The sequence below is a fragment of the Lasioglossum baleicum genome, chromosome 20 (assembly GCF_051020765.1).
Source record: "Lasioglossum baleicum chromosome 20, iyLasBale1, whole genome shotgun sequence".
In the NCBI taxonomy this organism is placed as follows: domain Eukaryota; kingdom Metazoa; phylum Arthropoda; class Insecta; order Hymenoptera; family Halictidae; genus Lasioglossum; species Lasioglossum baleicum.
The window spans coordinates 716949-741851 of NC_134948.1; the positions used below are offsets into that span (position 1 = coordinate 716949).

At 46.7% G+C, this 24903-nt stretch overlaps 3 protein-coding genes across 3 annotated transcripts; all 3 read left to right on the top strand.

Moving 5' to 3' along the window:
- The first annotated feature begins 3873 nt into the window (after positions 1-3873).
- Positions 3874-5714, top strand: LOC143218893 (uncharacterized). Its single transcript, XM_076444462.1, has 2 exons — positions 3874-5014; positions 5296-5714. The coding sequence occupies exons 1-2, from the start codon at positions 3874-3876 to the stop codon at positions 5712-5714; spliced, it is 1560 nt and encodes a 519-aa protein (XP_076300577.1).
- Positions 5715-6134: 420 nt separating this feature from the next.
- LOC143218894 (uncharacterized) lies at positions 6135-8921 on the top strand. The gene has a single exon (XM_076444463.1). The coding sequence runs from the start codon at positions 6135-6137 to the stop codon at positions 8919-8921; it is 2787 nt and encodes a 928-aa protein (XP_076300578.1).
- Positions 8922-19670: 10749 nt separating this feature from the next.
- LOC143218895 (uncharacterized) lies at positions 19671-23145 on the top strand. Its single transcript, XM_076444464.1, has 2 exons — positions 19671-23073; positions 23123-23145. The coding sequence occupies exons 1-2, from the start codon at positions 19671-19673 to the stop codon at positions 23143-23145; spliced, it is 3426 nt and encodes a 1141-aa protein (XP_076300579.1).
- Positions 23146-24903: the final 1758 nt, after the last annotated feature.

Here is a 24903-nt window from a genome sequence, read left to right on the forward strand (position 1 = left end):
TGCATAGATGTGCATTCCATACTGGCGTATGTGCCATGGAAAATGTATTGAAACTGTGTAAATTATATACTGATCGACAAGAACCATGTTTTTGAATAAAATGTATTATTTAACAATTTTTTTTTACTAGAACTTCGCTTATTTCTTCCCATATACCAAATAGCGTCTTAAATGCTGACACTACAATTTTTGCGAGTTTCCTGTTCGTTTCTAAGGGATATCATATTTCACCTATTCGTTGCTGAGGGGTATTAAGGTCAACCAAATAGCGTCTTAAATGTTGACACTACAATTTCTGCGAGATTCCTGTTCGTTCCTAAGGGGTATCATAAAAAAATATCAAGGTCAACCAAATAGCATCTTAAATGGTAACGCCACAGTTTTTTTGCATGCGCCGAGATTCCTGTTCATTCCTAAGGATTATCATATTTCATAAAAAAAATATCACACATCCTGTGGTCTCCAAAAAAATGTTGACACTGCAGTTTCTGCATGCCTGTTGTCCCAAAGCTGTGAGAATTAGCGCGATGCCCCCCCCCCCCCACCACATGAATTTGCTATGTTTGCACTTTCAAAAACTGGAAAGAACGAGGGGTTAGCGAGAGGCTATGAAACGCCATTGTTGGTTCGATCGGCAAAGTATCAACTATGTGGTCCGCAACCGTCAACTCTCGAGCAACGCGGCAGAATAATGAGTTTAATCCTCCGCAATTACACACACAGTAAGTACTCCGGCAACCGCTAAAAATGCATTATTGTTTCTTTGCAACTGAAAAAAATTCTTTCCTAATTGTTTCATTTAATATCAGTGCAGATAATTCGGAACAGAGTATCACGCACACGGTGCGTATATTGGGCCGGAGATATCCCTTGACGAATACATGTGTAACGAGTCTTGTTCCCGGTCTTGATTAAATCTCGATCTGGATCCGGATCTGGGTTCCCTCCGTTGCTGATTAGCTCGCCGCGCCAGGATTCGTATACGGCGGAGAGAATAGTCGGGATTAGGAGGTACGGGGTGCGTAGAAATAAAGACACGTGGAATTATAGATTAACGTGCGCTCGCTGCCAGCGAGTTTCATTCTACCGCGATCGCGAGAGTGCGGGGCGTAAAATATGTTTACGATGATCGCGGTGCTCGGAGATCGATTATGACGCGAGATCGGTCGGGAACGGAATCTTTTTGCCGGTGTAAACATTTATCGGTGTACAGAAATGTACGGCTAATGCTAGTGAACAGAGTTCGGCAGGAGATGCATTGTGGGGTGGTGTATGACAGTGAACAGGATTCAGCTGGTGACACACCGTGGCTGCGGGAAAGAGCGGCGACACGCCGTGCTCTCGGAGTCAGGATTCGGCTGGTGACACACCGTGGCCGAGGAAGAGAGTAGCGACACGCCGTGCTCTCGGAGTCAGGATTCGGCTGGTGACACACCGTGGCCGAGGAAGAAAGTAGCGACACGCCGTGCTCTCAGGATCAGGATTTTCAGCTGGTGACACACCGTGGCTGCTGAAGAGAGTGGCGACACGCCGTGCTCTCAGGATCAGGATTCAGCTGGTGACACACCGTGGCTGCGGAAGAGAGTGGCGACACGCCGTGCTCTCAAGATCAGGATTTTCAGCTGGTGACACACCGTGGCTGCGGAAGAGAGTGGCGACACGCCGTGCTCTCAGGATCAGGATTCAGCTGGTGACACACCGTGGCTGCGGAAGAGAGTGGCGACACGCCGTGCTCTCGGGATCAGGATTCAGGATGTGACAGGTAACATACCGTATATCTGGAAGAGTGGCGACCCGCCGTGCTCTAGGAGGTGAATCTTCACGGCCGGCTTTGAGGTGTTCGCTAGGCGAAGTTAGCTCGTTGTCGACAGCGTGGGAAACCTAAGTAAGCCATTTGCATATACTTACAATGGAGATGTTGACTGGAGCGTTTCCTTATACGGTTTGTACCTGGTCAAGATCTGTACCATCAATGCGAGCCGAGCTCTCGCCGTGGCGGCTTTTATAGCTCGCGAATAGTGGTGGGAGTGGTGGCGTGGTGCGGTGATTCGCGGATAGCTTCTAGGCGCGGGGGTGGCGCGACGCGGTCCGTCTCGGCGCGACGACGGGGGTACGGCGGTTTGTTCTGAGAAATGAACGACGGGTGATCTCGGTTCGGTTATAACCAGATTGATCCGGTTTACGTTCTGTATAGTAACAGGCCTGTACGGTACAGGTCTGTTACACCTGCTACAAATATCTTGACATTGGGGTTCGAATTGGTGGTTGCTGTCATGTTGAGTTGGCTATAGGAGACAATCACAGCAATGAAATTCAATTTTCTATGGCTACGTGGAAAGATTTTCTACGAAAGAGAGAAGACATTCCACGGAACATTGCCAACTCAGGGAATGCTGTGCATGTTGGTGATATAACTGTGGAATTCTATCAGTTAAACGATTATGTGAAGCTTGCAAAATTATCAACTTCAACTAAGTGCATACAGATTACTCAGAAAACGATGAGAAGATTGTTTGATTTGGAATATTGTGTCGACCACATGTACTCATGGCTATCTGAGAACCTATATTCTGTACAAACAAAATATTGTAAGTTTATGCAGATAATTTCTAATGTTACCGATGATTTTGCAAAAGCAATTGTGGAACATGAAGATTTTGAACGCAATTCATTAATAGACACCGAATTGTTAGCTTTAGGCTTAGATGTAATGCTAATAAAATAAATCAAAAAGTTTATTCCAAACTATGATATTTTATGTGTGATTTCCTGTCCCAAGATTCCTACCAAAAATGCTAACGCTGCAGTTTTTTTGCGAGATTCCTGTTCGTTCCTAAGGGGTATCATATTTCATAAAAATGGTCGATCAAAGACCGGCCAAATAACGTCATAAACGAAAAAATGTCGCACGCTCAGTATAATATTTCGCAGTGACTTCCTGTCGCCACAGTTTTGTGAAATTCCTAAGCAGTATCAAGGTTAACCAAATAGCATCTTAAATGCTGACAGTTTCTTGCATGCGTCGAGATTCCTGTTCGTTCCTAAGGGGTATCATATTTCATAAAAATGGTCGATCAAAGACCAGTCAAATAACGTCATAAACGAAAAAAATGTCGCACGCTCGGTATAATATTTCGCAGTATCTTCCTGTCGCACCACTAGCGTCTTGGACGAAAATATGCTGTCGCTTCAGTATTTGCATGCCCAGAGTTATTCTTTGACATATATACCAAATGTTCGCTATGTTTATGAGATCGTCGGTTGGCCAAGCGGCTAATGAGTTGGACTACCAAGCGGTAGACCGGGCTTCGAATCCTGTTCGAGTAAAAAAAAAAATCGCAACCGCTTGTGACGTCACGGAAGTGATGGGGGTTCCAGCGAATGTGGTGGTATGCCTCGCAACAGCTCGTGACGTTACGGGGGGGGGTAATTACAGGGGGGCAATGCCCCCACCCCCGGGGGGCTTGGCGGAGGGGGGACCCCCTCCACCATGGGGGGAACCACCCTGATCCAGAACCGGCATAGCCTTACTACTCCCCAATCACCGATCGTTAATTATCGGATGATCCTTAAGGACCAATCCGCAATTCCGATGACGTGAATCCAGCTCTGTTTCCGAAGTCTCCGCGAGCCATTCGGTTCTTTACGCTTGTACCAGGTTGATCATTCAAATACAGTCCACTTTCACTCAGTGTTAAAAGTTCTTTATTCCGAAATTCTAACTTCGCGCACAGCGCTGTGCGATTCCGGCGCCTCCTCCGTCACGTATCGTTCGTATCGTCGATCGTTTCCGATACATAAAATTGGTCCTTCGAGCCGGATTCGAAGTTGGAGTAAACGGAAAATTTCGGAGTTCACACGTGCTCTCTCAAGATGGCGGATTTCCACCGGCAAGCCATGCTGCAACGGACGATCCTGCGGACGGTTGAGAACTTTCGGAAGATCGGGAAAGCCAACCTCACAATCAGCAAAGTTCAAGCGCGACTCTCTTCTCTCGAAAACGCTTGGACTGCGTTTAGTGATGGCCACGTGCAGCTGCTCACCAATGTACCTGAGGAATACCACCCGACTGTACCTTATTTCGCGGACGATCACTTACAGACAACTGAGGATACTTACATCAGCTCCAAGGATGTTCTACTGGATGCCCTCGATAACCTTGGGTCACACGTGAGTCCAACATTGCATTCTCCGGACACCGCCTCCACGAGTCTACTCAAGCCTTCCGTCGCGCTGGCGCATCTTCCTCGCGTACCGTTAGCTCCGTTTGGCGGCGACCAAAATGAATGGGAGTCATTTCGAGATCGGTTCAAGTCGCTTATCATGTCAAATCGCGAATTAACGGATTTAGTGCATTATTTAGTGTCGTCGCTTACAGGACCCGCGCTCGAAGCCCTCGGAAACATTCCGATAACCGCCGACAACTTTTCGACAGCGTGGCGCACTCTGACTACGCGATTCGAGAGCAAACGTCGACTGACTAAAATGCATTTGTCGAATCTGATCGATTTACCTGCGGTTGAGCGCGAATCTGCAGCCGATCTGCACTCTTTGATTGATCGAGCGAACGTAGCGAACACATCACTGTCGAAACTGGATCGCTCTCCAGAAGAATTGTGGACGGATATGTTAGTTCTTTTAGTATCGCGAAAACTTGATCCAGTTACGTCGAAAGCATGGTGCATCGCTTCATCTCAGTCCGACACGCCAAAATCATTTACCGAATTAACGACTTTCTTATTCGCTCGTGCGCGTGCGCTCGATGAAATGTCCGTCGAACCCTGCGATTATGTGACGTCGAAGACGACGTCATGCCCTCGCGTACACGCCGTCACGACCTCGCAATCGTCCGAGCGTCCGAGCGCTTCCTCAGAATCGCGGCGGAGATCAGATAATAAGGGGAAAGACGAATACTCCGTTTTCGCAAACGTCTTGCCCACTATGTCATTCACGACATTTTCTGAGTTCATGTCCGCAATACCTAGCCGAATCTCCGGAAAAGCGACGCGAAATTGTAAACCGGCTCTCGCGATGTTATAATTGCCTAAGCGAACAACACGCGGTGTCCGATTGTTCGAGCAAATTCAAATTCGCGTTTGTCAACAAACTCACCATTCGTCTCTTCACGACGCTTCGAAAGGTCACGCGAACCTAGTCGATCCGTCCGCGCCCCGCTCTTCACCTCCGTTACTTGGCTGCTCTACCGTTGTATCGTTGTCTGCGATGACTCCCCGTCGTCCCCCCTCGCTCGTAGTCTTGGCGACAGCTAGGCTCAAAATACGTGCTTCTCGTCAGGCCGTACCACGATAATAAGAGCTCTTCTTGATCAGGGCTCCGAAGTCACACTTGTCACGGAAAATTTAGCTCAATTGCTTCGTGCAAAAAAGACCCGTAGAAATGTTAGGATTTCCGCGGTCGGCGGAGCCCACGTGGAAACTGTGCGATCGTCTGTCGAAATTCACGTGAGTCCAGTACACTCGACTACTCCGTCGCTGGTCACAACCGCGTTGGTTATGCCAACTTTAACCGCTTATAACGCACAATGCACTGCAGATCCGTCTTCGTTCCAACATCTGAAAGATCTTCAGTGGGCAGACCCGGTGCCCACAAATTCCGAGTCCATTCAAATGATCCTCGGAGCAGATCTATATGGCGATGTAATCCTAGACGGGATTCGTAAAGGCCGTCAGGGACAACCGATAGCCCAGAATTAAATTTTCGGGTGGGTTATCTCGGGGCCCATTCCATCTTCTTCCGTCGATCGCGACGGTTCCTCCACCGCGAGCTCATCCTCTTCGTGTGTAGAAGTTTCATCGTGCAGGAAGAATCGGTCCTCTTCGATCGCATTCTCGCACCACTGCTCTTCCTCTCTGGAGTCGGAGTTGCGTCGGTTCTGGGAGGTGGAAGAACTCCCTCGATGCTCTCCGTTGTCTTCAACAGAACGACAATGCGAAGAACATTTTATGACCACTCACTCGCGCAATCCAGACGGACGGTTCGTAGTTCGTCTCCCGTTCACTCGCGATCCTCCGCTTGAAATAGGTCACTCTCGGCACTCGGCAGGACGCATACTATTCGCATTGACCAACAAATTCCGCAAAGATACCGAACTCGAACGAGAATACTGCGATTTCATGCGCGAATACGAGGCTCTTAGCCACATGCGACGCGTGACCGCGGAACTCCCACCGGCCACACAGGTTGTCTACATCCCCCACCATCCTGTATTTCGGCCCGGGAGCGCAACGTCACATTTGCGCGTAGTCTTTAATGCATCAAGCTTGACCTCTAACGGTCACTCGCTCAATGACCTGCTCCTAACAGGCCCAAAATTACAGACAGACCTGCCGTCTGTAATTCTGAAATGGCGTCATCACCGGTACGTTTACAGTGCTGACGTCGCAAAAATGTATCGACAGATTTTGGTCGATCCTCGCGACGTCAATTTTCAACGCATTCTTTGGCTAGATGCCATTACAAAATCCCCTATCGACCACGTCCTGCTCACTGTCACATACGGCATGACGTGCGCTCCGTTCATTGCGCTTCGAGTCATTCAGCGCCTCCGTGAACTCGAGGGGGCAAATTTCCCTCTTGCGGTGCCCATTCTTCGCGATCAGATTTACGTCGACGATGTCCTCTTTGGTGGCGATTCTGTCGACCTTGTCCGCGAGCGCCGCGATCAAGTCGTAGGGCTACTTCGCCGCGGAAAGTTCGAGCTTCGAAAGTGGTCGAGTAACTGCGCGGAACTTCTTAGCGACATTGATCCGTCCGACCATGGATTGGCCTGCACCAGGTCATTGGCCGTCGATGACCACGTCAAGGTGCTCGGGATCGGGTGGAACCCGTTGGACGACGCGTTCCAAATTCAATTAAATATCCCGACGACCGTTCCCGAAACGAAGCGAGCGATTTTATCGGCGATTTCGAAAATTTATTGTCCGTTGGGCTGGGTGACCCCCGTTACAATCACAGCCAAAATCCTCCTCCAGGATCTCTGGCGTCTGCGCGTCTCCTGGGATGAGGCTCTGCAAAATGAAATTCGAGTACGGTGGAATTCCGTTTACACCGGATTAGAATCGCTGAAAGCATTATCGTTGCCTCGCTGGACCGGCCTCGACTCCAGCTCAGGTCCGGTCGAACTGCACGGTTTCTGCGATGCTTCGTCCCACGCATACGCTGCAGTCGTTTATTTGAAGACCACCTCCAAATCCGGTATGGTCCACGTGTCTCTCTTGGCGAGCAAGTCTAAGGTAGCTCCCATATCCCCCCTAACGATACCGCGCCTAGAATTGTCCGCTGCTCTGCTCCTCGCGCGCCTTCTCGAATTCGTTCGGAATTCCCTAAACGGTCGCGCTCACTCATGTTTTTGCTGGGGTGACTCCACTATCGTGCTTGCATGGCTGCGCGACAGTCCGTCACGTTGGAAAACGTTCGTGGCCCACCGTGTGCACGAAATTCAAATTCGCGCTCCCGACGTCGTTTGGCGCTACGTGCCCTCGAAAGACAATCCGGCCGATTGTGCGTTACGCGGCATACTAGGAGGCGAGCTCGCAGCGCATTCTCTGTGGTGGTCAGGACCTTCCTGGCTGGGCTCATCCGAGGAACGATGGCCTTCCGAACCCAAGTCGGTTAAGCCGATCGACTTGGTCTGTAGGGAGGAAAAGGCTACGGTGTCCGTGGCTACAGTCACTTCCGAACCTTGGGACTTGTCGTCCAGATATTCGTCGTGGCCGAAACTTCTTCGCGTCACGGGATATCTGTTTAAATTCTTGCGCGCCTGTCGCCAACGCCGCTCTCGTTCACTCGCTCCCTCGACGCCAGGCCGAACTCTGTCGGCCGAGAATTGTTCCGCCGCGCGAATCTTCTGGATCAATTGCATTCAACGCGATTGTTTCCCATCGGAAGTCGATGCGCTCCGTCAGCGCCGCAGTCTCTCCCCAAAAAGTTCGCTGTTAGCTCTCGATCCGTTCGTCGATGACGACGGAATCCTTCGGGTCGGTGGACGTCTACGACACGCTCCGGTGGCATTCAGTGTCAAACACCCAATCATACTCGCGTCACACCCATTGGTCAAGCTAATCATCGAGCATGCTCATCTACGCGCCCTGCACTCAGGCCTACAATTAACCCTACATACGCTGCGGCAAACCTTCTGGATACTCCGTGCTCGCAGTTTGGTCAAGAGCGCTATTCATGCTTGCGTAGTGTGTGTTCGCGAACGGGCCGCTGTCCCAGCTCAGTTGATGGGCCAACTTCCGACCCCACGCGTCTCCCCTACGTCCAGATGTTTTTCTCACTGTGGAGTGGATTATGCAGGTCCGTTTCAAATCCGCGCGTCGTCCGGGCGCGGTATTACTTCGCGCAAAGCGTATGTGTCTCTGTTCGTGTGCCTAGCCACTAAGGCAATTCACCTTGAGCTAGTACCCGACTATTCCACCCCAGCTTTCATTCGTGCATTTGATCGATTTTGTTCTCGACGTGGAATACCTTGCGCTATGTATTCCGATAACGGGACCACGTTCGTCGGCGCGGACCGTGAATTATGTCGAATGTACCGAGCGACCCTACGAAATCCGGACTTTCAAAATAGAACCGCCAGCGACTGTATCGTTTGGCATTTTATTCCCCCCTCCGCTCCGCATTTCGGAGGTTTGTGGGAAGCCGGAGTGAAGAGCCTCAAACACCATCTGAGGCGGGTTGTCGGTGCTCGAACTTTTACGTTCAAGGAGTGTAGCACTTTGCTATGCTCCATTGAATGCTGCCTAAATTCGCGACCTCTAGCTCCATTGCGAGACTCCGTGGACGATTTTGATGTCCTCACGCCTGGACAATTTGATTTTGAAAATGCAAAAATCTTAGACAGAGAACCTAAGTTACAACACAGAATACTTCTGGAAACAATTCACATGATTAAATAACGAAGCGTAAATCTTAGGTACGAAACCCCAAAAATTCATGAATATTACGCAACATTACTAAACCAGTAATGTATTTATGATGAAGTTTCCGCATATATACAAAGTATTGTTTCTCTTCCACCTACAAACACCTGGTGTTTATAACATTTTTGGTCTAAACCAGCGCTCGGAAATTTTTACTCGCGACGGCCGAGAATCAGAGACTATGCGTCCCGCGCGTCTCGCTCCCCGGATCGGCCGTAGTGCTCGGAGCTGTTCAGGCGCGTACCATTTCATAGGCGCTATTCGTGGTGCATCATGATGACACTCGTGTCAATAGGTTTCCACATTACCATTGAGGTACTATTGCCAATGTGTTTTTTTTGTTAGTGGTATCCCCGGTAGGCCTACTCCACTATGTCGCACGACAATTTCGGACAACAGCTGTAGAAAATTAATTAGAAAAATAAATTCATAAGATAAATTTTGAAAATAGTTTTTAATTCTATTATTCAAATTTTAATACGATCCGAGGCAACTTTATGTTCGCGCAAATTTAGACGTGCTTGGCAAATTGGTGACATCTACGGGAAGTTTAGATGTGATTGTTCGCATCGCAGACGCGAGCGTAGAATCATTTAAGGATGTGAGGTGTTCCGATTTAATATAGCGCATTTTTGAAAAAGAGCATTCGCATAAATAAGTTGATCCGAACATTGAGAATATTCGGATCGCGAAATTTCGAAGAATAGGGTATGTCGATTGTTCCAGTGTTTTGAAGAATTCGGCTCCTTTTTCTTGCCGCGTTTTCAGAGAAATGTCGTGCTGAAGATCGCACAGTTCTTGTTGAAAATCGAGGGCTTGATCTGCAATTTGGACAGTGAGGGGATTCTCAAAGAAAATTAGATCATTCCTAAGCGAGTCGAAGTCGATGAAACGCTTATCGAATTGATCGATCACCGAATGAAGAATGTGTAAGTGACTATCAAAATCGCAGTCAGTGCCGAATTCTTCGAAAATTAACTTGCACGAAGGAAAGAAGAACCAAACTTTTGGTTCAGAATGCAAATGGGTTTTAAAAAGTAAAAGCTGCCTACGGAAAGAATCGACGTGGCTACATAATTGCGAAATAGTTTGGGTGGGGCGTTGCAATTTTAAATTTAAACTATTTAAATGGCTCGTTAAATCTACTATAAATGAGAGTTCACAAAGGAAGCTCACATCTGTTAAGAAGGAGGAATCTTCTTCTAAGCTCAGTTGAGGATTTTCTTGCAAGAAAAGGAAGATCTCTTTTCTTATAGCAAAGAACTGAGTTAAACATTTCGCTGCACTGAGTATCAGTGCCGAGACACATCAGTATAAGCAGCGTTATGTGTTTCCAGAAAACTTATAAATTTTCTGTGTGATAAAAATTTGTTGCCACCTTTGATGGCATTGATAATTCTAGTTACCTTTCGTATAGCGAAAGATAACTTTATGTGTTTACCGCATAACGCCTCCTGATGAATAATGCAGTGTAACGTGGGGAATTGAAAATCGCGACTTTTAAATTGGCCATATAGCCCTCTTTTGGCAACTGTCATGGCTTTTGCACCATCGGTTACCACCGCAGAACATGTAGAAAAATTAATTCGGAATTTGTGAAGAGTGTTCTGCACTGCATTGAAAATATCGGTTCCAGTCGTTGTGCCATGCAAAGGCACGAAGTCCAAAAGCTCCACGACATACGAAAAATCAGGTTGTACAATTCGAGCAAAAATACTCAATTGACTCGTATGTCGGTTATCGGTGCTTTCGTCCAGACATAATGAAAAATAACGACACGAACTCAACAGTGCAGTTAACTTTTCTTCCATAGACGCGCCTATATCAGAAATCCGGGAACTAACAGTTTTGTCAACAAGGGGGATGCTCGCAGCTTCTTCAAGCGTTATAGAATTGCCAAATATTTTTACCGCTTCAATGAAACATTTCTTTACGAAATCGCTATCAGTGATCGGTTTACCTTTTTTCGCTATCAAATGGGAAATAGCGTAAGAAGCTATGCGAGCTTTCATAGAAGACGAATACTCCTGAATCTGAATATTCGTACGAGATTCCATGTGCACTAATTTGAGCCCTTCTATCAAATCAATTTTTTCTCGGCCTTCATATGACGAATACTGTGAATGAATTTTCAAAAAATGCCGTTCGAGATTAAATTTCATGACTAACGCAGGCTCAAATCCGCACAGGGGGCATTTCGTACGATTATCAATGTGCGCGAAAAACAAGTATTCCCAGACCTTATTAAAATTTTGTTTATATGCCTGCGATTTAGGCATATTGTCTGTACAACAAGATTCACCGCTTGAAAATCTATCGTCCGAATTTATACGTCCGAAAACAAACGCGCTTACCAAAACTTACTTCCAACAAAAACTCGTGATCCTTACCTTTCAATAACCAAATGGCTACTGCTCTAACAACGTTCTCATTCGAACAAAAGAGGCAAAAGACAAATGACAAACGATTGATGAAATGACGCTGTTTTCTAAAATGAGTTACAATGTAAAAGTGTCGGCGCGGCGATGCAAACAGCTACGTTCGAACCTCGCGCCGAGCCGCGCCGCGCCGTAGATTTTACTAATGTGCCAAGCACGTTTAAACGTGCGCGAACATCAAGTTGTCTCGGATGGTATTAAAATTTGAACAATAGAAGTAAAAACTATTTTTAAGATTTATCTTATGAATTTATTTTTCTAATTAATTTTCTACAGCTGTTGTCCGAAATTATCGTGCGACATAGTGAAGTAGGCCTACAGGGGATACCATTAACAAACTAGAGGGTTATTGTTGCTCGCTCGCTTTGCTCGCTCGCGAGTAGGGTTGTTTTTGCGAGCTCGTTTTGCGAGCTCGCGGATAGGACTGCTCTTGCGAAAAGGTTAGTGGTACGCATGGCTAGTAGTACCTATAGCTATTAATGTTTTTTTTTTATTTGGTGTGTGACTCTCCACGAGCCACACAAAGAACTTCCCGATTCGTTAGTTGCAGGATATTATTATCATTATTAAGTGTACGTTTTAAGAAGATTATACGTTTTCAGGGAAATTCAATAGTTTTCTACTTATCAAAATGTTTGCTATATGGCGTCGCATTAAACCAACACCGTATGCTCGTTGCTCGCTTGGTTCCTTGTTATAGCATACTAATGTTGCAAAATAAATTGTCTTAATTAGTTTTTCGCAAACGATACAACTCATCATTATCCGGGTTTGCAGTATTGATCTTGGTTTTCTTCGATACTGTTCATTTAAATTGTCCCAAAATATATAAACCGCGCTCAATTTTGAAACTCTGCTCAGTGCTACATACAACATTAGTAAAGTTCGCCTTTCTGATTTTTTAAAATCCAAACATACTTTCTCGTACGTTTGTCCCTGACTTTTATGAATCGTAATCGCTTCAGCAGGAACCACTGGAAATTGACTACGTGTGATTTGATATTTTTCCTCACTCGACATATTTACTTGATTCGATATTTTTTATTATTGGTGTAAAATTTTGATCAATATTTGCATCTTTCATATGTATAATCACGATAACGAGTTCTTACTTTCACTCCTACTCTGGCCAATTGAAAATCTAACCACAATATAGACGGAATTTTAGTATTTTCTTGAAAAGTATTAAATTTTAATATTCCGCATGTGTGTGTGCTCTATTAACCAATCCGTTTTCAACATCAATGTTATTAATAATTATCATATAGTTTATATTAATTTTCAATTTAATCTCAGATAATAATTCGTTTTGAACTGATTGTTTTTTTGAAGATTGTAATATAAATTAACTTCCCGATTTTATAGGGAAGTTATTGTAATGACCCCGAAAATCGAAAATCGATTTTTTAGCAGATCTTCACGTTTCATGGTCATTGCAGTCATTTTAGACTATTTTCAGCAAAATGTTCGTGTGTGTGTGTGTGTGTGTGTTTCCACCGAAGAAACAAACGTAATTACACAAAAAAATTTTTAAAAAATTTTTTTTTGTACCTTACGATGATGTTTCCGCTTACAATAACCGAAAATTATCCCAATGCAAGAGTGAGTTAATCATCTTTACTCGCGAGAATACATTTTCAAAGAATATCGATGAAAGTACAAAAAAAAATTTATATTACAATCTTTAAAAAAACAATCAGTTCAAAACGAATTATTAACTGAGATTAAATTGAAAATTAATATAAACTATATGATAATTATTAATAACATTGATGTTGAAAACGGATTGATTAATGGAGCACACATGCGGAATATTAAAATTTATGACTTTTCAAGAAAATACTAAAATTCCGTCTATATTGTGGTTAGATTTTCAATTGGCCAGAGTAGGAGTGAAAGTAAGAACTCGTTATCGTGATTATACATATGAAAGATGCAAATATTGATCAAAATTTTACACCAATAATAAAAATATCGAATCAAGTAAATATGTCGAGTGAGGAAAAATATCAAATCACACGTAGTCAATTTCCAGTGGTTCCTGCTGAAGCGATTACGATTCATAAAAGTCAGGGACAAACGTACGAGAAAGTATGTTTGGATTTTAAAAAATCAGAAAGGCGAACTTTACAAATGTTGTATGTAGCACTGAGCAGAGTTTCAAAATTGAGCGCGGTATATATATTTTGGGACAATTTAAATGAACAGTATCGAAGAAAACCAAGATCAATACTGCAAACCCGGATAATGATGAGTTGTATCGTTTGCGAAAAACTAATTAAGACAATTTATTTTGCAACATTAGTATGCTATAACAAGGAACCAAGCGAGCAACGAGCATACGGTGTTGGTTTAATGCGACGCCATATAGCAAACATTTTGATAAGTAGAAAACTATTGAATTTCCCTGAAAACGTATAATCTTCTTAAAACGTACACTTAATAATGATAATAATATACTGCAACTAACGAATCGGGAAGTTCTTTGTGTGGCTCGTGGAGAGTCACACACCAAATAAAAAAAAAACATTAATAGCTATAGGTACTACTAGCCATGCGTACCACTAACCCTTTCGCAAGAGCAGTCCTATCCGCGAGCGAGCAAAGCGAGCGAGCAAAAACAACCCTACTCGCGAGCGAGCAACAATAACCCTCTAGTTTCTTTTTGTACTGTCATCGATATTCTTTAGAAATGTATTCTCGGGAGTAGAGATGATTAACTCACTCTTGCATTGGGATAATTTTCGATTATTGTAAGCGGAAACATCATCGTAAGGTACAAAAAAAAAATTTAAAAAAAATTTTTTTTTTAAATTTTAGAAAAATTGAAAAAAAAATTTTTTGTGTAATTACGTTTGTTTCTTCGGTGGAAACTATCCGTTCTCTCGTATAAATTGCATTGTTGAATGAACTTCTTTCGAAAAAACTAAAAAAACTAAAAAACTACTTTACCAAAATGGACCAAAATCTAATCAGCTCTAAGTTACAGCGGGGCACATCGAATGCATCATTCACCATCCTGATCGCGTTGTTACTTTTTCTGAAAACGTTAACGAAAAATTTGATTACATAGAAACGTCATACGCACACACACACACACACATACAAACATTTTGCTGAAAATAGTCTAAAAGGACTGCAATGACCATGAAACGTGAAGATCTGCTAAAAAATCGATTTTCGATTTTCGGGGTCATTACAATAACTTCCCTATAAAATCGGGAAGTTAAAAAAAACGCATTGGCAATGTGTAATGAGGAAACCTATTGACACGAGTCATGATGCACCACGAATAGCGCCTATGAAATGGTACGCGCCTGAGCAGCTCCGAGCACTAGGGCCGATCCGGGGAGCGAGACGCGCGGGACGCATAGTCTCCGATTCTCGGCCGTCGCGAGTAAAAATTTCCGAGCGCTGGCGTAGAACATGGTTTTCTATGGTTACGGAAGGGCTCAACATGTTGTTTCCCTAACGCACAAATATCACATTTTTCAAAACTTGAATTCATCATTCCAGAATCTAGTCCAACTGCTGACTTATTTCTTATCATTCCAATTAAATCAGTTTTATTTAAATGAGCCATTCGCTCATGCCATAAGTTGATCTGATTGTTCTCTTCTGATATTTTATTTGCGTAACAATCAGGTTCTTTTACATAATACAAATTTCCAACTCGTTCAGCTATCATTTTTACTATATTATTTGAATCTTTTATTAAAGCCACATCTTTCTTAAAAATTATAACATTACCTCTATCCTTTTTTTTTGCAACTGACATTAAATTGTTTCGTAAATCTGGCACGAATAAAGTATTTTGTAAGTTGACTGACCTTTCACTTTTCCCATCCGATATGGTCATATGTACATTTCCTTTCGCCTCAACTTCAGTGCATCCATTATTCGCCAGATTCAGTCTCTGATTATTTATTTTAACCATATCTTGAAATTTGTCTTTGTCCTTACATAAGTGAGTCGTACACCCACTATCCAGGCACCACTTGCTACCTGTACTGCTTTCGCTTATCTGCAACCCGCCTTCTTCGCTGCTTAGGCGTGCATAATATACATCATCAATTGCATTTGCCTTATGCTTAATTTTGTCCAATTTTGTGTAGCAGTTTTGAGCCTTGTGTCCCTTCTTATTACACCTATAGCATGTAATATCATACTTATTTTTATGTAAGTCTTTATATTCTCTCACCTGAGTATTCAGTCTCGACATGAATTTATTTGGGTTTTTGCTGCACGATGCGACCATTGCACCAGAATCATCCCCTGATTTTTGCTTCCTTGCGTTACTTTCTTCTATAATTTTCACCTTCAGTGATTCCACGTCTGGAAGATTGTCCCTCGACTCTATAGCTATAATAACATAATTGCAAGTAAATCGGCATTAATTTCTATATCCATGGCTGCCAATTTGTCTACAGCGTCGCAAAACTTTTTCATGTGCTCACGGATATCTTCTCCCTCTTTCATACGTTGCAAGGTCAATTGTTTTAGAAACGTGGCTTTTCTCGCAGGCCCTTTCGACGCAAAAATCGCTTCCAATCTGTTCCATACTTCTCGCGAAGTTTCACAACCCCTTACCTGTTTTAATTCTGCAGGGCTTATACTCAAAATTAGATCGGATTTAGCCTTTTTATCTTCTTTTACCCATGTCTGTATTGAAGCTTCCCTCGCTGCTCTTGCAGCATCATCGGCTCCTCCGCCTGGCTCAGGTTTTAATTTTTCTCCGCTTACATATTGCCATAAATCTCCCTTCGATAGTAGGGCTTTCACCTGCATTCTCCATGTCTCATAATTATCCTTCCCAAGTAATTCGATCCGCGTCGAATTTATGGTGTTTGCCATTTTTCACGAGACACGTGCTTTTTATAACCTCAAAAATCACACGTGGTACCTGGGCCCATAACCTTTGTAGGTTAATAATTTTATGCGCAGCTTATTAACTGCACTCGTAGTTAATTAATACAAGAACATTTTTACATTGTTTGATATATATACATATACTATGTATATATACGTTATTTATTAACACAATCAGGTAACACGTTCTGACAATAGTGGAGGTTAGACACAGACTGAAAACATACATCGAAAAACGATCCCGACAGAACTGACGCAAGTGGGCGCATTGAATCTATACATTTTCAACAGCCTACAATACTTAAAGCCAACTAGAGGATTTTTTGTGTAGCGTCAATTAATTATATACATATATATATATGTGTTGCGACGTTGCCCGTCTTCGCTCGGCTTTTTGACCGGCGGAAACGGTCAACCCCGAGAATTTACAGCCGCTGAGGACGGACCGTGCGCGGCCGTGCGGACACGGTCCTCTCTGGACAAATGTAATTGGCGAGAAGAATCGAATGGGACATCGAAATCGACGTCCTCGAACACGAGCTTCGACTATTCTCGCAATCACGAACGGAATTCGACGACACGGACTGCCAGGAGTTCGGACACAGGGAATAACGGGGACAGCCCTCGCGGCAGGACGGGTCTCACAGGTCGGAAATGAACTCGAAACGATTATGGCTCGAACGAATTTATTCGGTGTCAAATGATAAATTACAGGTGGGCGGCCACGTGGCCGCAACCCGGGAGCCCGCGCTCCTAGTACACTTTTGCGATGGATGTTCGATCGCGGAGCGCGTTAGTCGAGATTTCGCGATTCTAGAAGGTACGGTACAGGTTCGGCGCAGTTTCTACGGACCGGCGCGCGATTGCCGAGCGTGATCGACGCTACTTTACCGAATTCGCTAATGACCGAACTTATCCTTTTCCCGACGTGGCTCCTTAAGGAAGACTTCCGACTAAACGAATGGGAGACTGCTCTCGAGGGCTCAAAACGTTCACGGAGAACGCGAGCGCAGAGCGCGACGCCCAAATGCCTCGGCTATCACCAATGATTCGAGGACGATGCGCACTCGCTTCGTCCTCGCACTAACTATCGAGCCAACACGAAATTACGACTGAGGATCACTTTGTCGACTTACCGTGCTGGAATTCAGCTTGCCGGATTTCCTCTAGAAGGCCGGAACTTTCGCCTTCGTCTCGGGACTCGTACTTCAGGAGATTGAAGTCGCGAACAACCACCTGCGACGCGTTCAACGGTTCAGATCGCCGGATCTCGGGATTCTACAAGCAAGGAATGCGGAAGTACAACCAAGTCACTCGGTAACCAGCGCGACAGTGATCCTACGCCGCATCGACGGAGCGCTTCGACTCTCGATCCCCCCACTCCTTTCGTCCTACCGAAATTTCCTATGGGCGCACCCGCAACGCGACTACGACTAGCCGCAGGATCGAACTATCAGAACAGGTCGTCCTGTTGACGACCGGGGAGGATTAATCCTCCGAGGCGCTCCTCCGCACGACCCTTGCCGGAGTCGAATGTAGCCGGGTGAGACGACGGCGGGACCACCAAAATGCCGATGACCTGCACTTGCGACTCCTTCGTCCCAGATCGTGTCCTCCGAGTTTATTAGCTCGTGTGCAGCGGTGCCCCTTGCCACTTCTCCGGATCCAGAATGATTTTTATTGGCGGCCAATAATTCGTCGTCGGCTGATCCTACGATGCGGGGCGCCTTGTCGGTAGTTGTCGCTTCCTAGGCACGTTCCTGAAAGTATTGCTGTGAGCTGACGAGAAGATCCCCGGGGGGGCACAGAGGCAAGAGGGGTCTCCAGCTAGCGCCGCCTACCCCCACCTCTGACGGACCGTACTCGCCGCCTACCCCCACCTCTGACGGTCCCGTACTCGCCGCGTGACCACGCCCTTTCAGCTGCTACGTCACACGACGCATAGTAGTAGGATTCCCGTATTTACAGAGGGCTACGATGTTTCACGACTTACAGCCAATATTCAATGCCGTGAATACGAGGATCCTATTGCAGTCATGAAAAGTGACAATTTACACAAGGAGAATACAAAGCCTTCGCGTCACAGATTTAGTTGAGACTTTACAGAGTTACAGATCTCGTTCCCCTGATTACGAATATACCCCATTATAGAGGCAACTATTCAGTAATTTTCAAGATATTTGCAAATTAAAGTTTTGTGGACGCAACATGTCAGTTTACATAGTTCACTCTTTTACTAAGTAATGGTGTGGCGTAGCGGCAGCGAGCTGAACTGCTATGCCGTGGACTCGGGTTCAAGTCCCGTCGTAGTAACTTATTTTATACTTTTTTTTTTAGCTTTTTACATTAGAGACAGAGAGCGAGAGAGCGGGAGAGAGAGAGAGAGCGAGAGAGAGCGAGAGAGAGCGGGAGAGAGCGGGAGAGAGAGAGCGGGTGAGAGCGGGTGAGAGAGAGAGCGAGAGAGAGCGGGAGCGAGAGAGCGAGAGAGAGCGGGAGAGAGAGAGCGGGAGAGAGAGAGCGGGAGAGAGAGAGAGAGCGGGAGAGAGAGAGAGCGGGAGAGAGAGCGAGTGGAGAGAGCGAGAGAGAGCGAGTGGAGAGAGCGAGAGAGAGCGAGTGGAGAGAGCGAGAGAGAGAGAGAGCGAGAGAGAGAGCGGGAGAGAGAGAGAGAGCTTATAATATATATACGATTATTAATATGTGCTGTAGAATGTTAATGTCAATACTGATTTGAACATTTTATAATAAGAATAGGAAAATAAGTGTTTGAGAATGGCGCGCTCGGTCGCCATGTTCACCTCGAGTCGCGCCGATCACGCCAAGTGATCAACCAATCAGCGGCGTCGCGGAAATTGCGTGGGCACAATATCGACCCCCAATTGGTCAAGGCCCAACCTCGATCCTTCTGGAATGCTCGCGAATGTTCTACCGGAAGCATGACGCTAGGTGAATATTCCAGAAGGGTCGAGACAATAAAAGAGAGAGGGAAAATAACGTTCTCTCTCACTCGCTGTCTAACGCTTCAATCAGCTGTTCGAAAACGTCAAAGTCCTCAACGATCTCATTTATTTCATAAACAGTTCATTATTCCTTTCGCGCTACAAACTCACGACAATCTTGTATATTTTAAGTGCAAATACAGTCTATTTATGGTAAATCCAAATCACTCACCTTTCTTTCCCATAGTTGCATCCGCTTAAAATTACCGTTACCTCCACACCATCTTTCACACCCTCTCTCATTCCGTCATACAGTCCACCCATTCACACAATTCGTAAATTGCATCCTTGTTGACCAAATCAGGTCGCTATCCTACATTTCTGGTCCTTCGAGCCGGATTTACCATCGCGCAGTGCAAATCAGTGGTGAACCAATAATTCTTCAGTGAAAAGTCCACCCAGCGATCCACTCACGCATCAAAATGGAATTCACCTGTGAAGAGCTGATCACCAAGCAAAGTGAGTTAGGGCGGAAAATAAATCGAGTCGTCGAGAATCTGAAAAAATCCATCTCGCAAGCCAAGATGACAGGAGGCGATGTGCAGTCCAGAATGCACAACCTTGAGGAGAATTGGTCCCAGTTCCAACGAAATCACGACGTCTTGGCCTTCAAGCACGGAGACGCGATCAAGGCCTCTGAATACGTGAGGAAGGAGTTTGCTGACTGGGTCGAAGAAAGGTATTTGGAGCAACGAGGACGCCTGCTCGATCTGGCACGGCATTACAGCGGAGAAGGCTCAACTTCGACCAAGAAGAGTCCAGGAGCATCATCCAACGAGGAAGCAAGCTCTGAGTCGGCTCCTCTCCCCAGGATGCACCTGCCCGAATTCTCCGGCGAGTATGTAGAGTGGCCGGCTTTCAAGGATCTGTTCCTCTCGATCATTGAAAGGAACAAGCAACTCAGCAAGGTCGACTGCCTCCATTACCTAAAGACTAGTCTCCATGGTCAAGCAGCTGACCTTGTGAAAGACCTACCCACCATCAATGAAAATTACGAGCGAGCATGGACCATCCTGAAAGAGCAGTATGAAAATAAGAGAATTCTAGTACGCTCTTGTCTGGACAGACTTGCCGCATTACAACAGATGAAAGAAAGCTCAGTGCAGGAGATCACCAACATCCAGAAGAGCATCACGTCTGTCGCCAATACCCTGGAGGGATTGGGCAGGCCAGTGGACAAAACAGAAGACTGGTTCGTGTACTCTGTGGTGAATTTATTCGATCCCATAACCAGAGATGAGTGGGAGGAACGAGTCACAGGCAACAACGATCCACCATCCTTCGCAACGTTGAAGGACTTCCTGATCAAGCGACGTCAGCAGATCGAGGCGTCTCCAGGGTCAGCCTCCACGAAGTCCGGTCAAAGGAGCAGCCACACCACGAGTCATGGCCAACCTAAAACAAGGGAAGCAACACGATCAGTCAGAGCCAATCACGCTCAGCAGAGCCAGAAGCAGGAGTGCGTGATGTGCAAGAAGGACCACTTCTTGATGCAGTGCCCGGAGTACAAGGCACTCCCTCCAGCGGAGCGTCGAAGTCGTGTGGAAAGAGCTCGTTTGTGCTTCAACTGTCTCGGAAGGCACCAATTCGCAGCTTGTCCATCCACCAGAAGTTGCATGTCGTGTGGGGAACGGCACCACTCGTCAATCCACGACACCTTTCGAGATGGATCCAGACAGACGACGACCCACCACACACTGGATTGTCGGGACCTAAAGGGTAAGGTGTTACTTGCAACAGCCATTATTCAAGTTGCAGATCGCTATGGCAGACACCAAGAGGTCCGAGCCCTCATAGATCAAGGTTCGGAAATCTCAATGATCACCGAAGGTCTGGCTCAACGACTCCAGTTGGCTCGCACTGCATCTTGCGTAGACATCTTCGGCGTCGGAGGACAGCAGCTCGCCAGGGCTCGAGGGCGAGTCCACTTGGACATTGCTGCGAGCCCCAGCTCCGACAAAATCAAGGTCACGGCCATCGTACTCCAGAAGCTCACGGGCTACACGCACGGCTGCACAGCTCCACACAAAACGTGGAGCCATCTCAAGGGGTTGAAAATGGACGATCCCGCTCCTCAAAAATCGAGGCCTATTGAAGTACTGCTGGGGGCTGACGTGTATCCAGCCATTATCAAAGAGGGTGTAAGAAAAGGGTCTACCTCAGAGCCGGTCGGTCAACTAACCATGTTTGGCTGGATTCTAACAGGAAGTACGGGAAATGCCGCCTCATCAATGCACGCAAAAGTGCATCAGGTGGTGGTCGATGACTCTCTGAGCTCTTTGGTGCGGAAATTCTGGGAGGAGGAGGAGCTCCATGACGCTCGGGTGACACTGACTGCTGAAGAAAGGGAGTGCGAACGCCATTACGCTCAGTCGCACACGCGGACACCTGACGGCAGATACCAAGTCAGGCTTCCATTCCGACGTTCGGATCCCATCACGTCAGGGTCGAGGACTGCTTCCTGGCATGCACTCAGGAGGATGGAACAGCGCTGCAAGAAGGACGAACAATTCAAGACACTGTACTCCAGCTTCATGAAGGAGTACATAGAGCTCAAACACATGTCGTTAGCGAGCGAAGCGTTGAAGGATCAGCCAGTACATTACCTTCCGCACCACGGAGTCTTGAAACCCAGCAGCACCACTACGAAGCTCCGAGTAGTATTCAATGGCTCCTGGTCGGGGGGATCGCAGCACTCCTTGAACGATTGCCTTCACGTCGGACCGAACCTGCTGCCTCTCCTAGCTGACGTCCTGCTGCGGTGGCGCATGCACCTATACGTCGTGACAGCTGACGTTACGAAAATGTATCGGCAAATCCTGGTCCACCCCGAGGACCGAGATTTTCAACGAATCTTATGGAGGGACGAAGAGTCACGGCAAGTGAGTGAGTACCGCCTGAACACTGTCACTTACGGCTTGTCGTGTGCTCCCTATTTAGCGGTCAGGACGTTGCGGCAGCTGGCAGAGGACGAAGGCACCCGGTTTCCCATCGGCGCAAGGGCACTTCAGAACGACACGTACGTCGATGACATTTTGACAGGGGCCGATTCCATTCCAGCCCTCAAGGAAACAGCAGGTCAACTTCTGCAATTGTGCAAAGCGGGTGGCTTCCCATTGCAGAAATGGGCTTCGAATGCTGCAGAGCTGCTTGACTTCATACAGCAGTCGTGCCAGGACCCAGCACGTCAGCCCTCGCAGCACCAAGACACGCAAGGGCCGTCGAAAATATGGACCGACACAACTCATTCCGCACTCGGCCTCCAATGGTCACCAGCTGACGACACGTTCCGGTTCTTCATCCATAAAGCGGATACTCAACCTTTAACCAAGAGGGGCCTGGTTTCCAAAGCAGCGCAGCTGTTCGACCCCTTGGGATGGTTGACTCCAGTAACCGTGCGGTCCAAAATCAGTATCCAGACGACATGGCTGCTGGGGCTTGACTGGGATGACCCACTTCCACCCACCTTGGCCAGCGAATGGCGAAACTTCTGCGCCGAACTCAAGCAGCTAGAACAGGTAAAAGTGAGTCGCCCTCTGTTTCAGAACTCTCGTCCAGAACTGAGGGAGTTCCATGGTTTTGCCGATGCCTCTGAACGAGCGTACGGAGCAGTTCTGTATCTGAGGACGAAAACACCAGACCTGCAGTGGACACTAACACTCGTAGCGGCCAAGAGTAAAGTGGCACCGCTGCAACAAGTGTCACTTCCTCGTCTAGAACTATGTGCAGCGCACCTACTTGCACGATTGACGCAGCACATCGCCACCACACTCAACATGGCCGGCATGAGCATTCACCTCTGGTCCGACTCCACAGTGGCACTGGGTTGGATTCAAGGTCATCCGTCCAGATGGAAGACCTATGTGGCCAACAGGGTGGCCGACATACAGAGGCTAGTCCCTGACGCTCACTGGCACCACGTCGTCGGCATAAAAAACCCTGCTGACTGCGCCTCAAGAGGAATTTCGCCTTCAAGGCCGCTCGCTGCACTCTCCGATGATCCGTCAGATTTGACTGCATTAACCCCAGGCCATTTTCTTATAGGTACAGCATTGCAGGCGATTCCAGAACCCTCGTTGCTCGATGAGGTAACCAATCGTCTCACGCGATGGCAGCTCATAACAAAGATGAGGGATCAATTCTGGGCGAGGTGGAAACGAGAATATCTGCAGGGGCTTACCTCTCGTTCCAAATGGCGCAAGGTGCAGGATGACGTCACGATGGGAAACCTCTGCCTCATCATCGACGAACAGACCCCTCCGTCGCGATGGCCTCTTGCACGAGTCAAGGAAGCTCATCCCGGAGCAGATGGAAGAGTTCGCGTCGTCACAGTAGTCACTTCAACCTCAGAGTACATGAGGCCGATCCACAAACTCGTCGTCCTGCCGATCGAAACGAGCGATCGATGAACGCGTCGATTCACGTTCTCTCGTATGTGCAACTGCGTAGTACGCGTTCATTCACCAGCGCAGGCGCGAGACTCGCCGCGAGTCAATGGAAGTACACTCGGTGACGTCACGCACGCTCGTGCTACGCAGCTCGCATTTGTCGCGCATCGTAAAGTCATTCTGTTTACAGTTATTAATTACTCACTTCATTAACGCACTTTAGCACAACCACTTGTTAATATCACGTTCACGTCCAATATGTAACGGTCACTCAATCAATGATCACTTGTTCAATACCATTCGCGAAAATTCGACCAGTCGAGGCGGGCGGAATTGAGAATGGCGCGCTCGGTCGCCATGTTCACCTCGAGTCGCGCCGATCACGCCAAGTGATCAACCAATCAGCGGCGTCGCGGAAATTGCGTGGGCACAATATCGACCCCCAATTGGTCAAGGCCCAACCTCGATCCTTCTGGAATGCTCGCGAATGTTCTACCGGAAGCATGACGCTAGGCGAATATTCCAGAAGGGTCGAGACAATAAAAGAGAGAGGGAAAATAACGTTCTCTCTCACTCGCTGTCTAACGCTTCAATCAGCTGTTCGAAAACGTCAAAGTCCTCAACGATCTCATTTATTTCATAAACAGTTCATTATTCCTTTCGCGCTACAAACTCACGACAATCTTGTATATTTTAAGTGCAAATACAGTCTATTTATGGTAAATCCAAATCACTCACCTTTCTTTCCCATAGTTGCATCCGCTTAAAATTACCGTTACCTCCACACCATCTTTCACACCCTCTCTCATTCCGTCATACAGTCCACCCATTCACACAATTCGTAAATTGCATCCTTGTTGACCAAATCAGGTCGCTATCCTACAATAAGAAAGTTTTACGTCATGACAATTTTTCAGCAGTATTCTGAATTTTGTGCCTACGCCGTTGAGTACCCTCACTGAGTACCCTAGGGTACGTCTGATTCCCTCTCTTCGTCACGCGACTCGAGTAGTGGGGGTTACTGCGTCGGCCAATAGAACGCTCTAGTCGAAACTGCGTGTGAGCCTAGGCGCCCCCCCTCCAAGCCAACCAATCGGGTGCGCATTCTTGCCTACGTCACCGCATTCCTGCCAGGGATCTTCTCGTCAGCTCACAGCAATAGCTACTCTCGGCGCGTGCCATAGATGGCATTAGGAGCGATCTTTGATTTGAATCCCTTCCTTAAGGAGTGCTCAATATCGCGGGTGGTTTTCGTAATCACTACCGG

Bases quoted from the DNA above. Each gene is read 5' to 3' on its own strand.
- LOC143218894 (XM_076444463.1), top strand. From the start codon at position 6,135: ATGCGCGAATACGAGGCTCTTAGCCACATGCGACGCGTGACCGCGGAA.
- LOC143218895 (XM_076444464.1), top strand. From the start codon at position 19,671: ATGGAATTCACCTGTGAAGAGCTGATCACCAAGCAAAGTGAGTTAGGG. The intron at 23,074-23,122 runs GTTGGATTCAAG...TGTGGCCAACAG, and splicing joins CGACTCCACAGTGGCACTGG to GGTGGCCGACATACAGAGGC.
- LOC143218893 (XM_076444462.1), top strand. From the start codon at position 3,874: ATGGCGGATTTCCACCGGCAAGCCATGCTGCAACGGACGATCCTGCGG. The intron at 5,015-5,295 runs GTAAACCGGCTC...GCTTCTCGTCAG, and splicing joins CGGAAAAGCGACGCGAAATT to GCCGTACCACGATAATAAGA.